Source organism: Saimiri boliviensis, chromosome 9 (assembly GCF_048565385.1).
Source record: "Saimiri boliviensis isolate mSaiBol1 chromosome 9, mSaiBol1.pri, whole genome shotgun sequence".
NCBI classification, from domain to species: domain Eukaryota; kingdom Metazoa; phylum Chordata; class Mammalia; order Primates; family Cebidae; genus Saimiri; species Saimiri boliviensis.
In genome coordinates, this window is record NC_133457.1 from 98,512,554 (window position 1) to 98,534,300 (window position 21,747).

The following is a 21,747-nucleotide window of genomic DNA, read 5'->3' on the forward strand; positions in this document are numbered from 1 at the left end:
TGTGTAAGACAGAAACCAGCATAATAAAATGAGTATCTCTGAAACTATCATACAGCTTAAGAATTAGAATATTAACAATATCATTGCATCCACCTGTATTTTTCTTCTTATATTATTCCTTTTTTTTTTCTTTTCTTTAGAGATTATCACTTTTCTGAACTTTGAATTTATTGTTTCTGTGGTCCTTAAAGATTTTATCCTGTGTGTGATATATAAGCATTATGCTATTTGTACATTTCTCTTGAGCTGTATGAAAATATCAGTGTTGCCTTTTTTTTTTTTTTTTTTTTTTTTTGAGATGTAGTCTTGTATTATCTCCCGGGCTGGAGTGTAGTGCTGCAATCTCGGCTCACTGCAACCTCCGCCCCTCGGGTTTAAGTTTTTCTCCTGCCTCAGCCTCCCGAGTAGCTGAGATTACAGGTGCCCGCCACCACGCCCAGCTAATTTTCAGTGTTACCTTTTAAGATTTAGTCATAATATTGTATCTGTAGTAATCTTTTGGGTGACTGTTCCAGGATTTTAAGATTTTTATATCAAAGGACATTTGCTTAGCTTTTTATTTTTTATTTTTTGCCATTATGAATGGTGATACATTGAACGCTTTTGCATATGTTTATTAGTAAACAGATTTAACGTTTTATGTAGGGTGTATGCTTGAGAGTAGAATTGATGAGGTATGTGCTCTTCAGTCTTACAATATTTATTGCTGCTTCAAATATGCTCACTATTTGTTAGGATTTTTTAAAACTGAGATGAAATTTATATAGCCTACAGTTAACAATGACGTACATCCACCATCTCTCTCTAGTTTCAGATCTTTCTTGTCACCTCAGGAAAAAACTCAATTTTTCCTTCTCCTAACTCCTGATAACTACTAATCTGCTTTCTGTCTATATGGATTTACCTATTCAGGATATATCATATAGAAGGAATCATGTGACTCTTTGTGCCTGAATTCTTTACTTAGCATAATGACTTTGAGGTTCATCCAAGTTGTAGAATGTATCAGTCCTTTCTTCTTATGGCTGTATAATAATTCTACTGTGTGTACATGTGCCATAATTTGTTTATCCATTCATCCATTGATAGACATTTGGCTTATTTCCATTTGGCTTTTGTGAATCATAAATAATGCTGCTATAAGCATTTGTGTACAAGGCTCTGTGTAGAAATATGTTTTCATTTCCTTTGGATATATGCCTAGGAGTAGAATAGTAGTTTCTCATTTCTTCCTTGTAATTTTCTTTTGATACATAGGATTTTATTTTTATTTTTATTTTTATTTTTTTTAACTTTCTGCATTTGGTAATTCCAGTGTCTGAAATCCTTGGGAATATAAATGGCTTTTTTGTCTCTTCCTCATTGAAGTTTGTTTTCATTTGCATTTGTTCTTCCATTGCAAGTTTACATTTGATCTTAGTCTGTTGGAACCTTAAGGGCCTAAACTGGGGATTCTTTGCCTCAGAGAAAATTTCTTTTGCTTCTAGTTGCCAAGTTGTATTACATAAATTTCTTTTGCTTCTGGTAGTTGCCAAGGTGTACCACACCTCCTTTCCTACATGCGTATTTCTGGAATGGATCAGACCCTTGCCAGCCTAATGTGGCAGGCTCTGGTTCAGCACCCCAGGTTTGTGGCTAGCCCAAGGCTTTCTAATCCATCTCAGGATTGAAAATGGCCCTCTAAGTAACCCAGTTTTTCACATTTGCTTACTGCATACTTGTGTCCATTCATTTTTTTTTTTTTCCTTTTTCTTTTTGAGACAGGATCTTGCTGTGTTGCCCAGGCTAGAGCTCAGTGGCTATTCATAGGAGCCATCATATCACATTGTACCTTTGAACTCCTGGCCTCAAGTGGTCCTCCTGCCTCAGGTTTCTGAGTAGCTGGGACTTCAGGTGCTCACCACTACACCTGGCTTTAGTTAACTTTTTTGTTTGAGATTGCTAGACACCCAAGAAATAGGAATGATATGTTAAACTGCTTTGTCTAGGAGCTAGTTATTTTGTGGTGGGAGGGCATGTCATTTTGACTTGTTCACTGAGTAGAAGAGATCTTTGTAGATCTTCCAAAGTTTCTTTTAGGTAAAACATGTGCATTTAGCAATCTGACAAGTTTTCTTGAGGAGGTTTGGATTGAGAATACTTTTAAAGGGCAATACATTTGTAAAAAGCAATAATTAAGAACAACCAGCTGGGCGCGGTGGCTCAAGCCTGTAATCCCAGCACTTTGGGAGGCCGAGGCGGTTGGATCACGAGGTCAAGAGATCGAGACCATCCTGGTCAACATGGTGAAACCCCGTCTCTACTAAATATACAAAAAAATTAGCTGGGCATGGTGGCACGTGCCTGTAATCCCAGCTACTCAGGAGGCTGAGGCAGGAGAATTGCCTGAACCCAGGAGGCGGAGGTTGCGGTGAGCCAAGATCGTGCCATTGCACTCCAGCCTGGGTAACAAGAGCGAAACTCCGTCTCAAAAAAAAAAGAACAACCATTGTTCTCTTCTTGGACATTCATTGTATAAGTCTTAGATTTTTATTGTTGTTAACTATCCTCTGGTTATAAGCAGAGGATAAGATCTAAATAATTCATGCCATAAATTTCATAGGGTTTCACTTTATATTGGAGTGAAATAAAAGAGCGAATATTCCAGGTATGGTCTCTCACACTTGTAATCCCAGCACTTTGGGAGGCTAAGGTGGGAGAATCACTTGAATCCAGGAGTTTGAGACTAGCCTGGACAACATGGTAAGAACTTGTGTATTCAACAAAATTAAAAAATGGTCAGGTGCAGTGGCTCATGCCTGTAATCCCAGCATTTTGGGAGGCCAAGATGGGCGGATCACGACGTCAGGAGAGCGAGACCATCCTGGCTAACATGGTGAAAACCCGTCTCTACTAAAAATGCAAAAAATTATCTGGGCATGGTGGCACCTGCTTGAGTTCCAGCTACTCAGGAGGCTGAGGCAGGAGAATTGCTTGAACTCAGGAGGCGGAGGTTGCAGTGAGCCGAGATAGTGCCACTGCACTCCAGCCTGGGTGATAGAGCAAGACTCTGTCTCAAAATAAAATAAAATAAAATAAGAAATTGATAAAAATATGTATATATGTATAGCTGGGTTTGTGGTGGCATTCACCCATGCATCCTCCCACTTTGTGAGGCTGAGGTGGGAAGATTGCTTGAGCCTGGGAGGTTGGGGCTGTAGTGAGTTATGATCATGCCACTATATTCCAGCCTGCACAATGGAGTGAGACCCTTTGTAAAAAAAAAAAAAAAAAAAAAAAAAAAAAGATTGAACACAAATGGCCATTGTTTAGACTTTACTAATGAGATGTAAATTTTTAGAAATAATAGTTACTATTTATGGACTGCTTATATGTGCTAGCACAGTGGTAAATGTTTACATGTTTAATTCTTATGAGTACTCTGATGACTTAGGTGTCATCCACATTTTATACGTGAAGGAAAAGGTATAGGAAGTCAAGTATACTTTTGTAAGGTCACAAAGTACATGATAGTACCACAATACAAACCTAGGCAGTCTGGCCTCAGAACTCATGTGTTTAAAATACTGTTCTTTTTCACTGTAGTGAGAAAGTTTAGAAGTAGCATGTAATGATAGATTTAAATGGATTATTCCAAATGGTTTAAATGGATTTAAATGGATTATTCCAAACTACTTTACAGATTTTAGTAACTTATGCTAGATATTTTGTTGTGGTTTTCTGATTTCATTTATGTCCCATTCATAAGCCATTTTAGGGGAATATATTCCATATTAAAACATTCTTAAATTGAAATTTACCCTTTATAGCCAAAATGTATTTCATTGTACCATTTTTTTAACCACGTTAACATCTTTATTGTATTTTATGCAACATAAAATTTACCCATTTCAAGTGTACAACTTAATGCATTTTAGTAACTTAAGTGAGGGATTCAACTATCACTGTGTATTCAGGTTTAGAACATTTTTACCCCCTCAGTAAAATCCCTCTTGCCAGTTTACAGGAGCTTCTCTTCTCACCATCAGCCCAGGTAATCACTAATCTTTTTTTTTCTTTTCTGAGATGGAGTCTCGCTGTTACTCAGGTTGGAAGGCAGTGGTGACACTCTGCATACTGCAACCTCTGCCTCCCGGGTTCAAGCGATTCTCCTGCCTCAGCCTTCCAAGTAGTTGGCTACAGGCGCCCACCACCATGCCTAGTTAAGTTTTGTATTTTCAGTAGAGGCAGTGTTTCTCTATGTTGGCCAGTCTGGTCTTGAACTCCTGACCTCCGGCAGTCCACCCACCTTGGCCTCCCAAAATGCTGGGATTACAGGTGTGAGGAACCACACCCTGTCTCTATTTTTTATCTCTAAAAAGTTGCCTTTTTATGGACATTTTGTATAAATGGAATCATAAAATAAGTGGGTTTTTTTGGTCTGGCTAGTTTCACTTAGCATGTTTTTGAGGCTCATCCACCACATGGTGTGTTTCATTGGTTTGTTCTCTTTTATGACCAAATAGTAATAATTCTGTTGTGTAGACAACATTTTATTTGTTCACATACTATTTTAAAAATGTTTATTTCTAGATTGCATGAGACATTTACCAACTTTGCTAAGTATGATATAGTCTAGTGGTGACTCAGCATTTTAAAAATGAATTAATCCACCAATTATGCTTCATTGTAATATGGTAATAATTTCATTGTTTGAAACTGTGATGCTATCCAGGGACTATTGTTCCTTTACTAAATTAACCTAGATGGTTGAATTTGAGTTCTTGTTTCTGCATTTGATGGTTTTTCTTTCTCTTTCCCTGTCTACCATTTGTTTTTTGCTTCTTTAAATGTACCTAGCTTTAGCAGCCTCCCTCCAACACTTTTTGAAATGGAGTTTCGCTCTTGTCGCCCAGGCTGGAGTGTAATGGCGTGGTCTCAGCTCACTGTAACCTCCACCCCCTGAGTTCAAGTGATTCTCCTGCCTCAGCCTTCCAAGTAGCTAGGATTGGAGGTACCTGCCACCAGTCCAGGATAACTTTTGTATTTTTAGTAGAGATGGGGTTTCACCATGTTGGTCTCCAACTCCTGACCTGAGGTGATCTGCCCACCTTGGCCTCCCAAAATGCTGGGATTACAGGTGTGAACTACGGTGCCTGGCCTCTCCAGTACTTCTATAGTAAAAAGATTTTGACTGAATTCTAAGTATATATTGATTTTTCATCAATCAAGTAAGAAAATATGAACACTGTGACATTAATTTTTGGCCACTTGGATTCTCATTTGTGGCTTTCCTGTTTTTTAAGCTGTTTCCCAGGCCCCTGTAGAAGAAAGGCGTTATGGGTTTTTCTATTTCTGGAATCGATTTTATCATTCTGCTGGTGATCAGCACTTTTTTATGAGGTATTTTGGATACAAAGGTGGTTAAAACACAAGGACTGAATTAGAGTTAGACATATTTTTTTAAAAGGCAGGGGTAGTAGTGCATGAATAATATACCTTTAGTAATTAACATCCCTTATCCATAATTATAAGCATTAGCACAAAATTTTGGTAGACTTTTTCTTGCAGTTATGAACATCACATTTTCCTTTTAAAGTCATGTTGGAATTTAAGGTATAATAAGTTCCTTATTACAAAGATTTAATAAAAGGCTTTGCATACATGGCATGTTTAGAAAAAAACATGAAAACTACTCTCTGGAAACTCATTTTCTGTTTAAACTTCGATGTTAAAGGTGCTTCTCAGAATGATGATGGCTCCAGATGCAAGGATGAAACAAGGTAAGCATTCATTGATTGCTTCCACAGAATGCAGAAAGTTAGAAGATTTCCTAAATACTCATTTTCATGTAAACTTCAAGTTCATGGTGTAAGAATAAATGAGTCAGAAAGAATTCAAAACTCAAGGTAAGAGGGAAACATTTGTGAAAGATTGAAGATTCTTAGTTTATTGGATTACAGCTATCTGGAGTAGGCTAGGGATAACCACATTGTTGATACTTCTTCAGCTTGTAGAAAATAAATATACTGGCACTTTTTCAGAGGGAGGGCATTCTAAATCCCAAAGCCATCACTGGCTGTTAAGTTTCTTTTCCAGGATAGCTGAGATAGGAGCTTTACACATACGTGAAGGTCACCACTAGCTATTGTATCATCTAGGCCTTCATTAGAAGGGGCAGAGCTTTATATCAGCTGTTTGCCATTAGCCTAGGTTTAGCACTTTCATGTGCCCATCTGCCTTCAAGATTGGACCTAAAATGTGTTGAAAGCCTTGGGCTATGTTAATTAACTTAGACTGCTTATTGGTTATCCTGGAAGCTGGTAATAGCAGATAAAATAGGAAAGGAGATGTTTCTGCTCTTAAAGCAAAAAGTGTCATGTCTTAACCACAGAGTGCAGTGATTATAAAATTCCGTTTGATTCTTTGTTTTTCTCAAATTGCATAAGCAGTGAGTAGGAAGAAGATGATGAACCACAGGAAATGTAGTCAGAAGGGGAGAAGAATGAGAAAAGTAATGTCACAGACTGTAGGGGAAAACTATCCACAAGGATGGGATATTACAGTGTCAGATGCTGCAGAGGAGGATAGGTGAAGCAAGTAGAACAAAATACTGACAGTTATTGAAGTTGTGCTGGTAGGTACATAGCAGTTTATTGCCCTCGTCCATCTGCATTTATGATATATGAGCTTTGTTTTTGTTGTTGTTGTTTTAGACAGAGACTCGCTCTGTTACCCAGGCTGGAATGCAGTGGTGCCATGTCCGCTCACTGCAACCTCTATCAGCCGGTTTCAGGTGATTTTCCTGCCTCAAGCCTCCTGAGTAGCTGGGACTACAGGCACATACAACCATGCTTGGTTATTTCTATTTTTAATAGAGATGGGGGTTTCACCATATTGGCCAGGCTGGTCTGCAACTCCTGACCTAAGGGGATCTGCCCACCTCGGCCTCCCAGAGTGCTGGAATTATAGGCATGAACCATCACACCTGGCCAATATATGGAAGGTTTTTTGTTTTTTTGTTTTGTTTTGTTTTTTGTTTTTTTTTTTTGAGAGACAGTCTTGCTCTGTCTCCCAGGCTGGAGTGCAGTGGTGTGGTCTCAGCTTACTGGACCCTCTGCCTTCCAGGTCAAGCAATTCTCTTGCCTTAACCTCTTGAGTAGCTGGTATTATAGGTGCCCGCCATTTCGCCCAGCTAATTTTTCTGTTTTTAGAGTAGACATGGGGTTTTACCATGTTGGCCAGGCTGCTCTTGAACTCTTGACCTCATGATCCACCCGCCTCGGCCTCCCAAAGTGCTGAGATTACAGGTGTGAGCCACCATGCCTGGTGGAAGTTTTTATAATGAAAAATTGAAGATAACTCATCAAGATCTTTAGGAAAATCGAAGTTTATAAAGCAGTTGTGTCTTACCTAATAGATACCTACCTTCAAAGAGTCATACTTATGACAAAGAATCATCTATACTAATCTCACAAGAGGTAGAATGTTAAATGGCAGTAACATCTTATCTAGAAATTTTTTATTCTTCACTGTGATTAAAAAGCAATCAGGCTGGGTGTGGTAGCTCGCACTTGTAATCCCAGCACTTTGGGAGGCTAAGGCAGGAGGATCACTTGAGCCTAGGAGTTTGAAACCAGCCTTGGCAGTTTAGTGAGACCTCATCTCTACAGAAAATAAAAAAAAAATTTTTAAATAAAAAACAATAGTTGGGCCTGGTGGCACGTGCCTGTAGTCCCAGCTGTGGGATTGGGTAGGGGGCCCAAAGTGGGAGTATCACTTGAGTTGGGGAGTTCAGTGAGCTGAGATCATGCCACTGTACTCACAGTGGTGACAGTTAGACCTTGTCTCAAAAAAAAAAAAGCAATAGGACAGGTTTTAAAAAATTACATAAATATCTGTAGACTGAAGTCTAATATTATGCCTCTTATGCCTCTTTTTAGTATTGGTATACTTAATAGAAAATTTCTTGAATTCCTGAAACTTCCTCCATAAAATGTTTTAGTATTTCAGTTTGCTTTGGGCATTTACCTCTTCTTTTGCACAATAAACCTCTATTTTTGCATTAATAAGGGGGCATGTGGGCCGGGCGCAGTGGCTCACGCCTGTAATTCCAGCACTTTGGGAGGCCGAGACAGTTGGATCATGAGGTCAGGAGTTCAAGAGCAGCCTGGCCAATATAGTGAAACCCTGTCTCTATTAAAAATATAAAAATTAGCCAGGGATGGTGTTACACACTTGTAGTCCCAGCCCCTGGGCAGGCTGAGGCAGAAGAATCACTTGAACCCTGGAGGCGGAGACTGCAGGGAGCCAAGAACGTGCCACTGCACTCCAGCCTGGGCGACAGAGTGAGACTCCATCTCAAAAAAAAGTAGGGGGTGGGGTATGTGAAAGAATTTTATATGGTGATTCAAAGGTTCTTTTATGCCAGTCTGTTGTTGCTTGTTTACTTTCTGCAAGTCTCTTTTGTTTTTGTTTTTTTGAGATGGAGTTTCCCTCTTCTTGCCCAGGCTGGAGTGCAATGGCATGATCTCAGCTCGCTGCAACCTCCACCCCCTGGGTTTAAGCGATTCTTCTGCCTCAGCCTCCTGAGTAGCTGGGTTTACAGGCATGTGCCCCCATGCCCAGCTAAGTTTTGTAGTTTTATTAGAGACAGGTTTTCTCCATGTTCATCAGGCTGGTCTCAAACTCCTGAACTCAGATGATCTGCCCACCTTGGCCTCCCAAAGTGCTGGGATTACAGGTGTGAGCCACTGGGCCTGGCCTCTGCAAGTCTCTTTCTTACAATATTTTCATCAAACCATTTGTACTCTGGACATCTTTAAATATTTTATAAAGCCATTGCTAGATTCCCTACTTAATGCTATTTAGTCAATGCTTTTTATCTTCCTAAGTGAATCACTGTCATAAATAATTTGGGAATGTCTTCTAGGTTTCTGAGACTGCCTGATGAATCTTTGAGTATGTCTTTTATGTTAAGCATAAGTTCCTGTGGATCAGCTTTTATTCCAGAGCACACAGACCTCTGAAATGATGGGTTTGAAAAGCATTTTGTAAACTGTCAAATGCTGTTTAAATGTTACTACACAATAGTGTGTAGTAGTCATAGCTGTGACTGCCTTTTCTCCTTTGGTTTTGTTTGCAGATTTCATGACTATAAAACTAAAAGCCAGGGCAGTATATATCTAATGGACAGGCTTCACATCTTTCCCTCCATCCCCATAGTTATCATTTAGGAAGTTTACTAATAGCCTTAGGTGATTTTACCTTTTTATCTTAATTCAAACATGGTCTGTATCACGCTATATCACCACAACATGTCTGGATAGTTTATATTTCTCAATGTTGTCTTTTGTTTGCATTTTTTAAATGAAATACCAAGATGATTGCTGCCTGACGTTCAAGATTTTATTGTTACATGTGTCTTATTTTTTATATATTTTTAAATTTATTGTTGTAAAGACAGGCTTTTGCTCTATTTCATAGGCTGGTCTCAAACTCCGGGCCTGAAGCAGTTTCCTTATCTCAGGTTGAAAGGGAGAAATGACAGATTGTGAGTTGAGAGTAGAATCAGTCTATTTATATTTATTTTATCTGATAGACACTATGCTGAACGTGTTTCTTGTTCTTTTAGTTAGTCCGTAAACATTTATATGAGTTAGGTAGTATTGTCTCATTTTTATAGGTGATAAGAAAACAGGCTTAGAAAGGGAAAGGAACTTGCTTGAGTTAATAGCGTAAGTGGCACAGTTGAACTTGGAACTGCCTTACCTTCAGAGCCTGAGCTCATTATTATCATGCTTTACTGCCACCTGAAGTTGGGATGATGTACAAGTAAGTGCTTAGCCATGACTAAACGTTATTTTTATTATTAGGTAGGTTGGGATCAGATGGAGGTTTGCAAGTAAAAACTTAACAGATTTTTAAAAAAAATTTTTATGGAAAGGAATGTCTTTTAAAATATTTGAACAGGAGATTGTATGATCACAGCTCTTTAGGAAAAAATATTTTGTCAGTGGTATATAGTTTAGATTACATGGTGGTTAGTGAAGGTTGAAAGTCCTATGTGGAAATTTGTTACAGTAATCTATTGAGAGGTAACAAAGTCTAGAACTGGGGCAGTGGTGGTAGAAGAGTAGAGGGAGAAGGTGAAAGTGGGATCAACAGACCTTAGATATTGAGTGTCAAGAGGCACAGGGAGAAGAAAAGTAAAATTGCCTGGGAAAGATGGCAGTATCATTCATAGAACCAAAACCTAAGAGGGAGGGGAGACCATAGGAAGGGAATGTTTAGAAGGAAGGGAGGACCTGGCAGGGCACGGTGGCTAATGCCTATAATCGCAGTGCTTTTTGGGAGACCCAAGAAGGAAGATTGCTTGAGCCCAGGAGTTTGAGAACAGCTTGAGCGACACAGCAAGACACCATTTCTACAAAAAATAAAAAATTAGCCAGGTAAGGTGGCATGCTCCTATAGTCCCAGCTGGGAGGCTAAGGCCAGAGAATCCCTTGAGTCCAGAGTTGAAGTGAATTGTGATTGTGCTGTTACACAAGTTGAAGGGAACTATGATTGCGCCATTCTACTCCAGCCTGGGTGACAGAGCAAGACTCTATCTTAAAAGAAAAAAAAAAAAAAGAAAAGAAAAAAAAGGAAAGGAGGGCCTTCAGGTGGGAGAGTTATTCTAGATCTCCTGCATTTAGTTGATAATTAGATACTAGAGGACGAGAGTGAGATAAAGAGTAGAGGTTGATTTGGGAATCATTCTCTGAGCTAACCTTAGAAATCATGGAATTTGAGATCCTAGGGAAAAATCTGTTTAGAAAGAAAAGGAGAACAAGAACACAACCATAGAGACATATATTAGTGGATGGTAGGAAGAGGACAACTAAAAAAGGGATGATTGGAAGTGGGAGTACAAGATTACAAAAGCACTGTCACAAATTAACAGAAAAATTTTTTTAAAAAGATGGGACATTTAATACCATCAAATGCTGCAAAAGAGAATGAGGTCTTAGATTAATAAGCTATGGAAAACTGGCTGTTTGGAAAAAGAAAAAGCAGGTTAGTGTCTTAGCTTATCCCCAGATGAGAGTAGATTCAGACTTTTAAATTGATTTTTTAAAAATTAAACTAAAACCTTTAGAAGAAAATAAGTTAATTCATTGCCGAATAAATTTATATAGAAATATAAAACTCTTACAAATTAAAAAATGTATTATCAAAAGCAAAGGAAATATTTAACCAATATGACATGCTCAGTATTCTCAGATTGTAAAGATCTCTTAAAAGACAAAACTAAGGGCTGGGCACAGTGGCTTACGCCTGTAATCCTAGCACTTTGGGAGGCTGAGGCGGGCGGGTCATGAAGTCAGGAGATCGAGACCATCCTGGCCAACATGGTGAAACCCCACCTTTACCAAATATACAAAAAATTAGCCAGGCATGGTGGCACGTAATCCCAGTTACTCGGGAGGCTGAGACAGGAGAATCACTTGAACCTGGGAGGCAGAGGTTTCAGTGAGCTGAGATCACACCACTGTACTCCAGCCTGGGCAACAAAGCAAGACTCGTTGTCTCAAAAAAAAAAAAAAAAAAAAAAAAAAAAAGGCAAAACTATTCCTTTATAATAGATAAATGTATTTCATATATTTATATTCATATATATATATGGTTCATGAAAGAAGAAACTCAAATGACCTGTAATTATATTAAATATTGTTCATCTTCAGTTTAAAAAACCATTAACATTTTTGCTTACCAAATTAGCAAAGATTATAAAATTTTTTGGTGAAACGGACATTTTTATTTTGTGGTACATATTTGAAAGTGTCCAGCAGATGGGAGAACAGATTAGTTATTACCTTTAAAACTATTTTTTAGGCCCGGGCACAGTGGCTCATCCTGTAATCCTAGACCTTTGGGAGACCAAGGCAGGAGGATTGCTTGAATCCAGGAGTGCAAGACCAGCTTGGGTGACATGGCAAAGCCCATCTCTACTGAAAATACAAAAATTAGTCCGGAATGGTGACCTGAACCTGTAGTTCCAGCTATGCGGAAGGCTGAGGCAGGAGAACCGCTGGAACCTGGGAGGTAGAGGTTGCAGTGAACTGAGATCATTGCCACTGCATTCCAGGCTGGGTGACAGAGCAAGAATCTGTCTTAGAAACAAACAAACAAAAAACACTATTACAAAAAAAAATTTAGCAACCCGTATTTTGGCCTTCAAAATATTTGACTTGGCTCTTCTATTCTGTAATCTGTCCGAAAGAAATAAGAAATCCAGGCAGGTGGCTCGTGTCTGTAATCATAACATTTTGGGAGGCTGAGGTGGGCGGATCACTTAAGCCTAGGAGCTCAAGGCCATCCTGGGCAGTATGGATAAACCCTGTATCTGCAAAAAATAAAAAATTTAGCCGGGTGTGGTGGGGTGTGCCTGTGGGATAGGAGGATCACCTGAGCCTGCGGAGGTCAGGGTTGCAGTGAGCAGTGATTGTGCCTGTGTACTCCAGCCTGGGCAACAGAGTGAAACAAAGTCTCAAAAAAGAAAAAAAAAAATCCCCCAAAAGACCAATGAAAAGATGATGATCAAATTGTGATATGTCTATATATGATTTTCTGCCGTCATTCAAAATGATTTTCAGTAATTTAGAAGATATACCCAATATGTATTAACTAAACAAACAAAAACCCACCCAGAATATGAAACCATTATACAGTGTGTGATTGCAGTCATATGCAAAGGACTGGTAAGAGATACTCTTTTTTTATTTTTATTTTTTTGAGATGGAGTCTGACTGTCTCCCAGGCTGGAGTACAGTGGTGTGATTTTGGCTCACTGCAACCTCCGCCTCCCAGGTTCAAGCAATTCTCCTAACTCAGCCTCATGAGTAGCTGGGACTACAGGTGCCTGCCACCATGCCTGACTAATTTTTGTATTTTTAGTAGAGATGAGGTTTCACCATATTGGCCAGGCTGGTCTAAAACTCCTGACCTCAAGTGATCCACCCACCTCGGTGTCCTAAAGTGCTGTGATTGCAGGCGTGAGCCACTGTGCCCAGCTGGTTTCTTTTTAATAAGAGGGGAGAAAATAGTTTTTGTCTTAAATAATTGGAAGTGAAAACCTCAGATGTTTCTTTCGTTACTGGACCCAGTGGCTTTTTTTTTTTTTTTTTTTTTTTTTTTTGGGAGATGGAGTTTTGCTCTTGTTGTCCAGGCTGTAGTGCAATGGCATCATCTTGGCTCACTGCAACCTCTACCTCCCAGGTTCAAGCGATTCTCCTGCCTCAACTTCTTGAGTAGTTGGGATGACAGGCGTGTGCCACCACACCCGGCTGATTTTGTATTTTTAGTAGAGATTGAGTTTCTCCATGTTGGTCAGGCTGGTCTGGAACTCCCGACCTCAGGTGATCTGCCCGCCTTGGCCTCCCAAAATGCTGGGATTATAGGCGTGAGCCACCATGCCTGGCCCCCAGTGGAAAATTTATCAGGATCTTTTGTAGAGCAGTCTGCCTTTTAATATGCTACTTTACTTAGTTTATTTACTCCACTAAAATACACCTGACTTCTCACCTCAAACATTCTCCAGCATTATTTGTCGGTCCCAGAGAACAGCAGTGAAAAAAGTAGATGAGGGATTACTTATGGTGAAAGAATTTCCGGGAGGGGAAGCAGCTGGGGGAAGGGTGAAGGAATTGAAACTCCTAGGGAAAGTAGCCTGTGATGAAGCCCAAGTGAGGCATGAAGTAAGCTGATGAACTGTAAAGATTGTGGGGAGAGTTAAAAGTTATGATGAGACTGAATAAAAGGTATTATAGGAGGCAGGTAGAATGAATAGGAAGTTGTAGTTAGAGTGATTTTGGAGTTCAAGATCTAGGAAGAGGAACAAATGTATCAAGGAAATTTAAGGAGTTGTACTACATAGGTTGTCAGATAACTACATTGAAAAATTGAGATCAAAATGTTAGAATGATGCACAGCATAGATGTTAAAATCACTCAAATTTTAATTCCCAGCAACTAATCATAGCCTTTTTGGAATCTGCTGTATCTTTATCATAGTAGGTTTATCTCATGCTCTGAATGTTCCCCCTCCCTCACATTTCCCTAAAACTTGTCTAGCACTAGATATGCAATTTAGTATGAATTTTCTAGCTTAACGACTTTTAGGAATCTTGTAGTCAAGATAATACATTTTAGGGTACATTCTTTGGTCACATAACTCATCAGTAGCAGAGTCAGAGCTAGAAACCTTACTTTCCTATTTTTGGTTTATTCTATTTGTCATCTGTTACTTAAAAAGCATGGAGAACTCTTCTTTCAAACTAATTAGGAACCTCTTAAAATAGCATGGAGAGGCAATATGCAGTCTTAAAATGGTTTTGGAAGCCTCACTTAGAGGAAGGGAAGCAGTGTCAAAACTGACTTTTTTTAGACCATATTCTGCAGGTAGTCAACACTAATCAGGTACTGACTGTCAATTACTGAGGTGTTCCATCTGTTAAAAATAAGCATTTAGGGAACCCTCAAAATAGTGCTTGTCATACCTTACTGTCCACATGTATAATCTGGGGATCTTGTTAAAATGCTAGCTCTGATATAGTAGGTCTAGAATACTTGTGAAGGTTGTGCACTTCTGACAGGCTCCTCGATAGTGCTTGTCCTTTTGGTTTAAAGACCACACTTTGAATAGAAGGGCCCTAAAGGATTTCTGTGGTACATAGTTTGAAAATGTCTTTTAAAATATGAGGATGGGCACAGTGGCTCATGCCTATAATCACAGCACTTTGGGAGGCCGAGAACGGTGGATTGCTTGAGGTCAGGAGTTCAAGACTAGCCTTGGCAACATGGTGAAAACCCATCTCTACAAAATACACAAAAGAATTAGCCGGCCACGGTGGTGGGGACTTGTAGTACTGCCTACTCAGGAGGCTGAGGCATGAGAACTGCTAGAACCTGGGAGGCAGAGGTTGCAGTGAGCTGAGATCATACCACTGCACTCCAGCCTGGGCGATGGAGTGAGACTCTGTCTCAAAAAAAAGATGGCTATGTGAGGAGAGAGAGATGTTAATTAGTTTGACTGTAGTTAAGTTTTTTCACTTTGTATATCAAAATATTATGCTATATAGTTTTTATTAAAAATAAATCATTGCCCTTGGACAGCCCTTCAGTCAATCTCTAGATGAACTTTAGGGGTTATGTAAGATTCTACCCAAAGGCTCTTTATGTATTTTAATAAGGCTGACCAAAAATTAAAAAGCGTTTTTTAAGCTCCTAAAATCTTAGAAGCTTTCATCTTCTCGCTGTTTTTTCTTAAATTCAAAGGGCATTTATTATTTTTCTCTCACTCCTGTGCTTAAGTGATCTTCCCACCTCATTCTCCCAAAGTGCTGCACTTGCAAGCGTGAGCTACAGCACTCAGCCTCTGTTAGCTGAATCTATTAGATTTTATTTTGTTCAGGCTTATTCTGAAATTCCTGGTAGTATGGATTAGTACTGTGTAGTGATTTGGAGGTAGTACATACAGTAACCTTGGCTAAGACATCTGCAGACTGGCTACTTATGTCCTTGTTTCTAATCCATGACTAGAACCCCTCTGGGAGGAAAAAGAATCAACTATATTTAGCCAACAGTAGCAGTAGCTTTCAGTCTGATATTTCCTGTTAGTGTTCTTCCTTCCTTTCTGTCCCTCCAGTTGATGTTATTGCTTTGAGTGGGGATATCAGGGCCTAGTCCCTGGGAAATATATGCACTTTGTTCTCTAGTGTGGGAAAGTCAGCCCTGCCTCAAACTTGAATATTAATAGCCAGTGGAAACCAAGAAACAACAATGGTAAAGTTATCTGTGCTTGTGATAAAGTAGTGCCCTTTAAAAGGATTTTGAGAACTTGACTTTATTCCTGTTTATATAGGGCTTCCTGAAGGCTTATTTGAAATATGAACCAGCATATCTAATAGTTCTCAATGGCCGCAAGTGTTTCTATGCCCTTGGACAACCCTTCACTCTATCTCTAGATGAACTTTGGGGGTTATGTAGGATTCTACCGGAAGGCTCTTTATGTATTTAATAATAATAAGGCTGACCAAAATTTAAAAAGCTTTTTTTTTTTTGAGACGGAGTTTCGCTCTTGTTACCCAGGCTGGAGTGCAATGGCGTGATCTCGGCTCACCGCAACCTCCGCCTCCTGGGTTCAGGCAATTCTCCTGCCTCAGCCTCCTGAGTAGCTGGGATTACAGGCACGCGCCACCATGCCCAGCTAATTTTTTTGTATTTTTAGTAGAGACGGGGTTTCACCATGTTGACCAGGATGGTCTCGATCTCTTGACCTTGTGATCCACCCGCCTTGGCCTCCCAAAGTGCTGGGATTACAGGCTTGAGCCACCGCGCCCGGCCCAAAAAGCTTTTTTTAAGCTCCTAAAATCTTAGAAGTTTTCATTTTCTTGCTATTTTTTTCTTAAATTCAAAGGGTATTTATTATTTTTCTCTCTCCCTTCCTTTTCCCGTCTTCTTATCCAGAGTGAGCACAAATGGATCAGATGACCCTGAAGATGCAGGATGTAGTGAAAATAGGAGAGCCAGTGGGAATAATTCTCCATCCCTCTCAAATGGCGGTTTTAAACCTTCTAGACCTCCAAGACCTTCACGACCACCACCACCCACCCCACGTAGACCAGGTTTGTATTCCAGCTGTCAGCACTCTAATAAATAATGTTCTGGTTGGCAATTAATCCTCAGGTAAGTTTCAGGAAATTCTTTTAGGTGAGCTTTCTGTGTGTATTTTTGCATTTAAGATTTTGGCAAAGAATGATCTTTCTCTATGTAACCAAAAGTGCCTTCTTCCTAAGTTTCAGTTCAGAGTGATGTTACTGAGGCAGTGCTCTATTGAGAATGAAAGTAATATGTGTATAATATAAAATATAGGCAATACAGATAACATTGCAATAACATTTCTTACATGGTTTGTAACTATAACAAACGTATTAGATAGTCAAGGATTTGCTTGCTTAATCTGAGTATATTCTTTAAAAAGTTAGTAAATGACAAATAACCCAACAATGCTAAATGATTCAGATTTTAAATTAAAAATTACATAACAAACAAGCTCTTTTTGTTTGATTTTTGAGACAGAGTCTCACTCTGTCAGCCAGGCTGGAATGCAGTGGCATTGTGTCAGCTTACGCAACTTCCGTCTTCTGGGTTCAAGCAATTCTCCTGCCTCAGGTTCCTGAGTAGCTGGGATTACAGGCACCCATCACCACACCTGGCTAATTTTGTATTTTTAGTAGAAACAGAGTTTCTCCATGTTGGTCAGGCTGGTCTAAAACTCCTGACCCCAGGTGATCCGCCCACCTTGGGCTACCAAAGTGCTGAGATTACAGGCATGAGCCACCATGCCTAGCCCCAAAGTACTGGAATTATAGGCATAAGCCACTGCGCCCAGCCTCCTCTTCCCCTTTTATAGATAATTTGGTTAACAGTATGTTCTGAACCTTTAAGATGTCTTAATTATAATATTGGTGACTTCCTCTAGACATTGTTTTGTTTACAAGTATTTCTTAAAGGTGTAATACATGACTAGTAACTATTTGTAAGAAGATTATTGCTTATCAGTCAGACCTTCCACATTATAACCAACATCAAAAATATTGGTCTGTAATCTGTACGGATTCATAGGAAAGCAGTTTTAAGGAGCTGGAAAATTAATAAATGAACTTAAAATACCAAGGAATATTAATGCTTTTCTATTTTAAACATTTTTATTTCCTCAGATAATCTGTACATGCCTTGTAATTAATAATGGGACGTAGGGGTAGAAAGGGCCGAAGAAGTAAACAAGCCTATTAAGAGGGAGCATTGATTATTTCTCATTATTTCTTTAAGTAAATTTTCACCTGTGTATCCACATCTTAAGTTTTATATTTATCATCTGCCTTTTTATTTTTTACAGTTAAAATTCTATCCTGAATTTTAGAAAATAAAAGTTCTTTTCCTATTTTCTTCAAATCTTTTATAGCATCTGTCAATGGTTCACCATCTACCACTTCTGAAAGTGATGGGTCTAGTACAGGCTCTCTGCCGCCAACAAATACAAATACAAATACAAATACAAATACAAATACAAATACATCTGAAGGAGCAACATCTGGATTAATAATTCCCCTTACTATATCTGGAGGCTCAGGACCTAGGCCATTAAATCCTGTAACTCAAGCTCCCTTGCCACCTGGGTGAGTAACTTTTAACATACATTGTCTTTAGGCTTTTGGCTGCTTCATATGCTTATTAACAAGGAAAATAAAAGTAAACTCCATTGTTTCAATAACTAAGATGGAGTCTTGCTCTGTTGCCCAGGCTAGAGTGCAGCAGTGAAATCTTAGCTCACTGCAACCTCTGACCCCTGGGTTCAAGCCATTCTCCTGCCTCAGCCTCCCTAATAGCTGGGATTATAGGTGTGCGCTACCATGCCTGGCTAATGTTCGTATTTTTAGTTGAGATGGGGTTTCACCATGTTGGCCAGGCTGGTCTTGAACTCCTGACCTCAAGTGATCCTCCACCTCAACCTCTAAAATTGCTGAGATTAAAGGCATGACCCACTGTACCTGGCCAACTCTTTTTATGTTATAACTGATTTGGGGGAATCTAGAGTCAAAATGAACAAGGAAAATACACCATATTTGAAATCCTGTCTTTTGTTTTCAGGGCAAAGTGGAAAAATACATTTTTTCACCAAAGGACCCTGAATGTTAACCAAGGCCAATTAATAAAATAATCACCTAATTCCAATTGCTTTTTCTTTGAAGGGGAAAATCCCTTTTTAAAATCAAATTTTGTTTTCATCATAAAATTTATAGGCTGGGCACGGTGGCTCATGCCTGTAATCTCAGCACTTTGAGAGGCCGAGGTGGGTGGATCACCTGAGGTCAGGAGTTTGAGACCAGCCTGGCCAACATGGTGAAACTCCCATCTTTACTGAAAGTACTATAATTAGCTGGGCATGATGGTGGGCACCTGTAGTCCCAGCTACTCGGGAGAATTACTTGAACCTGGGAGGTGGAGGGTGCAGTGAGCTGAAATCACGCAATTGCACTTCAGCCTTTGTAACAGAGTAAAACTCCATCTTCGGGGGAGGGGGATCATTATAGCAAAATGATAGATAATTCAGAAAACTGAGACAATTTCTGCTCATAATCCCATTTTAATTTCTACTGATTATTTTAAGATTATTTTCATAGATTATTTTTAAGATATTACAAGTGTAGTTTTTTTGTTTGTTTGAAATGGAGTCTTGCTCTGTCGCCCAATCTGGAGTGCAATGGTTGGATCTTGGCTCACTCCAACCTCCACCTCTCGGGTTCAAGTGATTCTCCTGCCTCACCATCCAGATTTGCTGGGATTACAGGCACCTGCCACCTATTCCTGACTAATTTTTTTTTTTTTTTTTTTTTTGAGAGGGAGCTTTGCCCTATTGTCCAGGCTAGAGTGCAATGGTGCAATCTTGGCTCACTGCAACCTCTGCCTCCCAGGTTAAAGTGATTCTCCTGCCTCAGCCTCCTAAGTAGCTGGGGCTACAGGTGCTTGCCACCACACCCAGCTAATTTTTGTATTTTTAGTAGAGATGGGGCTTCACCATGTTTGCCAGGCTTGTCTTGAATTCCTGACCTCAAGTGATGTGCCTGCCTTAGCCTCCCAAAGTGCTGGGATTACAGGCATGAGCCAATGTACCTGGCCATTCCTTTCCAGTCAAATCCTGATTGTACTCTGATTGAGAGTGACTTTGGTTTACTGTGTAGACTGACCTCAAGCCTCTTTAGAAACATGTTTTTTCCTGGAGCAGATACTTGCATAGAAGAAATTGAATTCATTGTGTGCCACTCTCTGATGTTTACATTTCTTCCCTTTATTCCTAAATTGTATTTGTATCATCTTTCTAAACTGACAACCTTATTTGACTTAGTTTAGTAATACAGTCATTTAAGAGAAAAAGGCAAAGACAGGATTTAAAAGCCAGGTAGCTCATGCAAGTATCCTATGAGCCTATTAATTTTGTGTTTAAGTTGGGAGCAGAGAGTGGACCAGCACGGACGAGTTTACTATGTAGATCACGTTGAGAAAAGAACAACATGGGATAGACCAGAACCTCTGCCTCCTGGGTAAGTATCTGAATTTAAAAATAGTAATTTTATTTAGTCAGAATTGTGGATTACATCTGTATAGTCTTCCCTACATTTTTGTTTTACTTTTTTCTTTCAACCCTTTCTCTGTCAACTTTGTTTTGTGGTAAGTATAAACTAGAAAGAAGAGAGCTGGAGAACTGATTAGTTCAAAGCCTGATAAGTGATTTTTATTTTCACTCATCTTTCTTTTTTTTATTTTATAGAAACAAGGTCTTGCTTATGTTGCCTAGGCTGGTTTTGAACTCCTGAGCTCAAGCCATCCTCCCATCTTGGCCTCCCAAAGTGCTGGGATTACAAGCGTGAGCCAGCATCCCTGGCCCTATTTTCACTTATTTGTGACCTAAAGATTCCCTAGGTCTTGTTTAACTTTTCTTGTCTAAACTGTTTATCTGTGTACTAATACTGCAGTTTCAGTATTAGTCTCTTCAAGAGTAATTATTTAAATGAATAAGAACTGAGCCCCATCATTATGTATTACAATGAAATTCTTACTATATATATATATATATATTTTTTTTTTTTTTTTTTTTGAGACGGAGTTTCACTGTTGTTACCCAGGCCGGAGTGCAATGGCACGATCCTGGCTCACTGCAACCTCCACCTCCTGGGTTCAAGCAATTCTCCTGCCTCAGCCTCCCGAGTAGCTGGGACTACAGGCGTGCACCACCACGCCCAGCTAATTTTTGTATTTTTAGTGGAGATGGGGTTTCACCATGTTGACCAAGATGGTCTCGATCTCTTGACCTCGTGATCCACCTGCCTTGGCTTCCCAAAGTGCTAGGATTATAGGCGTGAGCCACCGTGCCCGGCCTACTATATTTTTAAAAACTGTATGTACTAGCAAGATCATTTCAAATTAATTGGGGAAGTTAAGGATATATTAATACATAATGTTAAGCCATTAACATTATAGGCTGGGCATGGTGGCTGATGTCTATAATTCCAACACTTTGGAATACCTAGGCGGGCAGATCATGAGGTCAGGTCAAGTGATCGAGACCATCCTGTCCAACATGGTGAAACCCCATCTCTTTTAAAAATACAAAAATTAGTTGGGCATGGTGGCACATGCCTGTAGTCCCAGCTGAGTACTCGGGAGGCTGAGGCAGGAGAATCGCTTGAGCCAAGGTGGAGGTTGCAGTGAGCCAAGATCACGCCACTGTACTCCAGCCTGGGCAACAAGAGCAAAACTCTGTCTCAAAGAAACAAAAAGATGGGAAATTAGGTGTGTTCTTGCAAAAAAGTGTTTTGTTTTTTCCCTTTTTTCTTTTTTTTTTTTTTTAAGATGGAGACTGACTGTTGCCCAGGCTGGGGTGCAGTGGCATGATCTTGGCTCACTGCAGCCCCTGCCTCACAGGTTCAAGCTATTCTTCTGCCTCAGCCTCCCCTGTACCTAGGACTACAGGAATGCGCCACCACGCCTGGCTAACTTTTGTATTTTTAGTAGAGATGGAGCTTCACCATGTTGGCTAGGCTCGTCTCGAACTCCTGACCTCAAGTGTTCCACCCACTTTGGCCTTCCAAAGTGCTGGGATCACAGGCGTGACCCACCACACCTGACCAAAAAGTGCTTTTTGATACCTGTCCAAAGCTATATATAC

General features: G+C 39.7%; 1 protein-coding gene across 3 annotated transcripts in view; it reads left to right on the forward strand.

Moving 5' to 3' along the window:
• Positions 1–21,747, forward strand: part of ITCH (itchy E3 ubiquitin protein ligase) — a 130,567-nt gene that overhangs the window by 47,343 nt on the left and 61,477 nt on the right. For 2 of the 3 annotated variants that reach the window (XM_003932044.4, XM_010342686.3), the window contains 4 exons: positions 5,717–5,762; positions 16,488–16,645; positions 17,986–18,199; positions 20,027–20,122. In XM_003932044.4, coding sequence (XP_003932093.1) covers positions 5,717–5,762; positions 16,488–16,645; positions 17,986–18,199; positions 20,027–20,122 — 514 coding nt within the window. The other variant, XM_074406416.1, reaches the window with a different exon arrangement.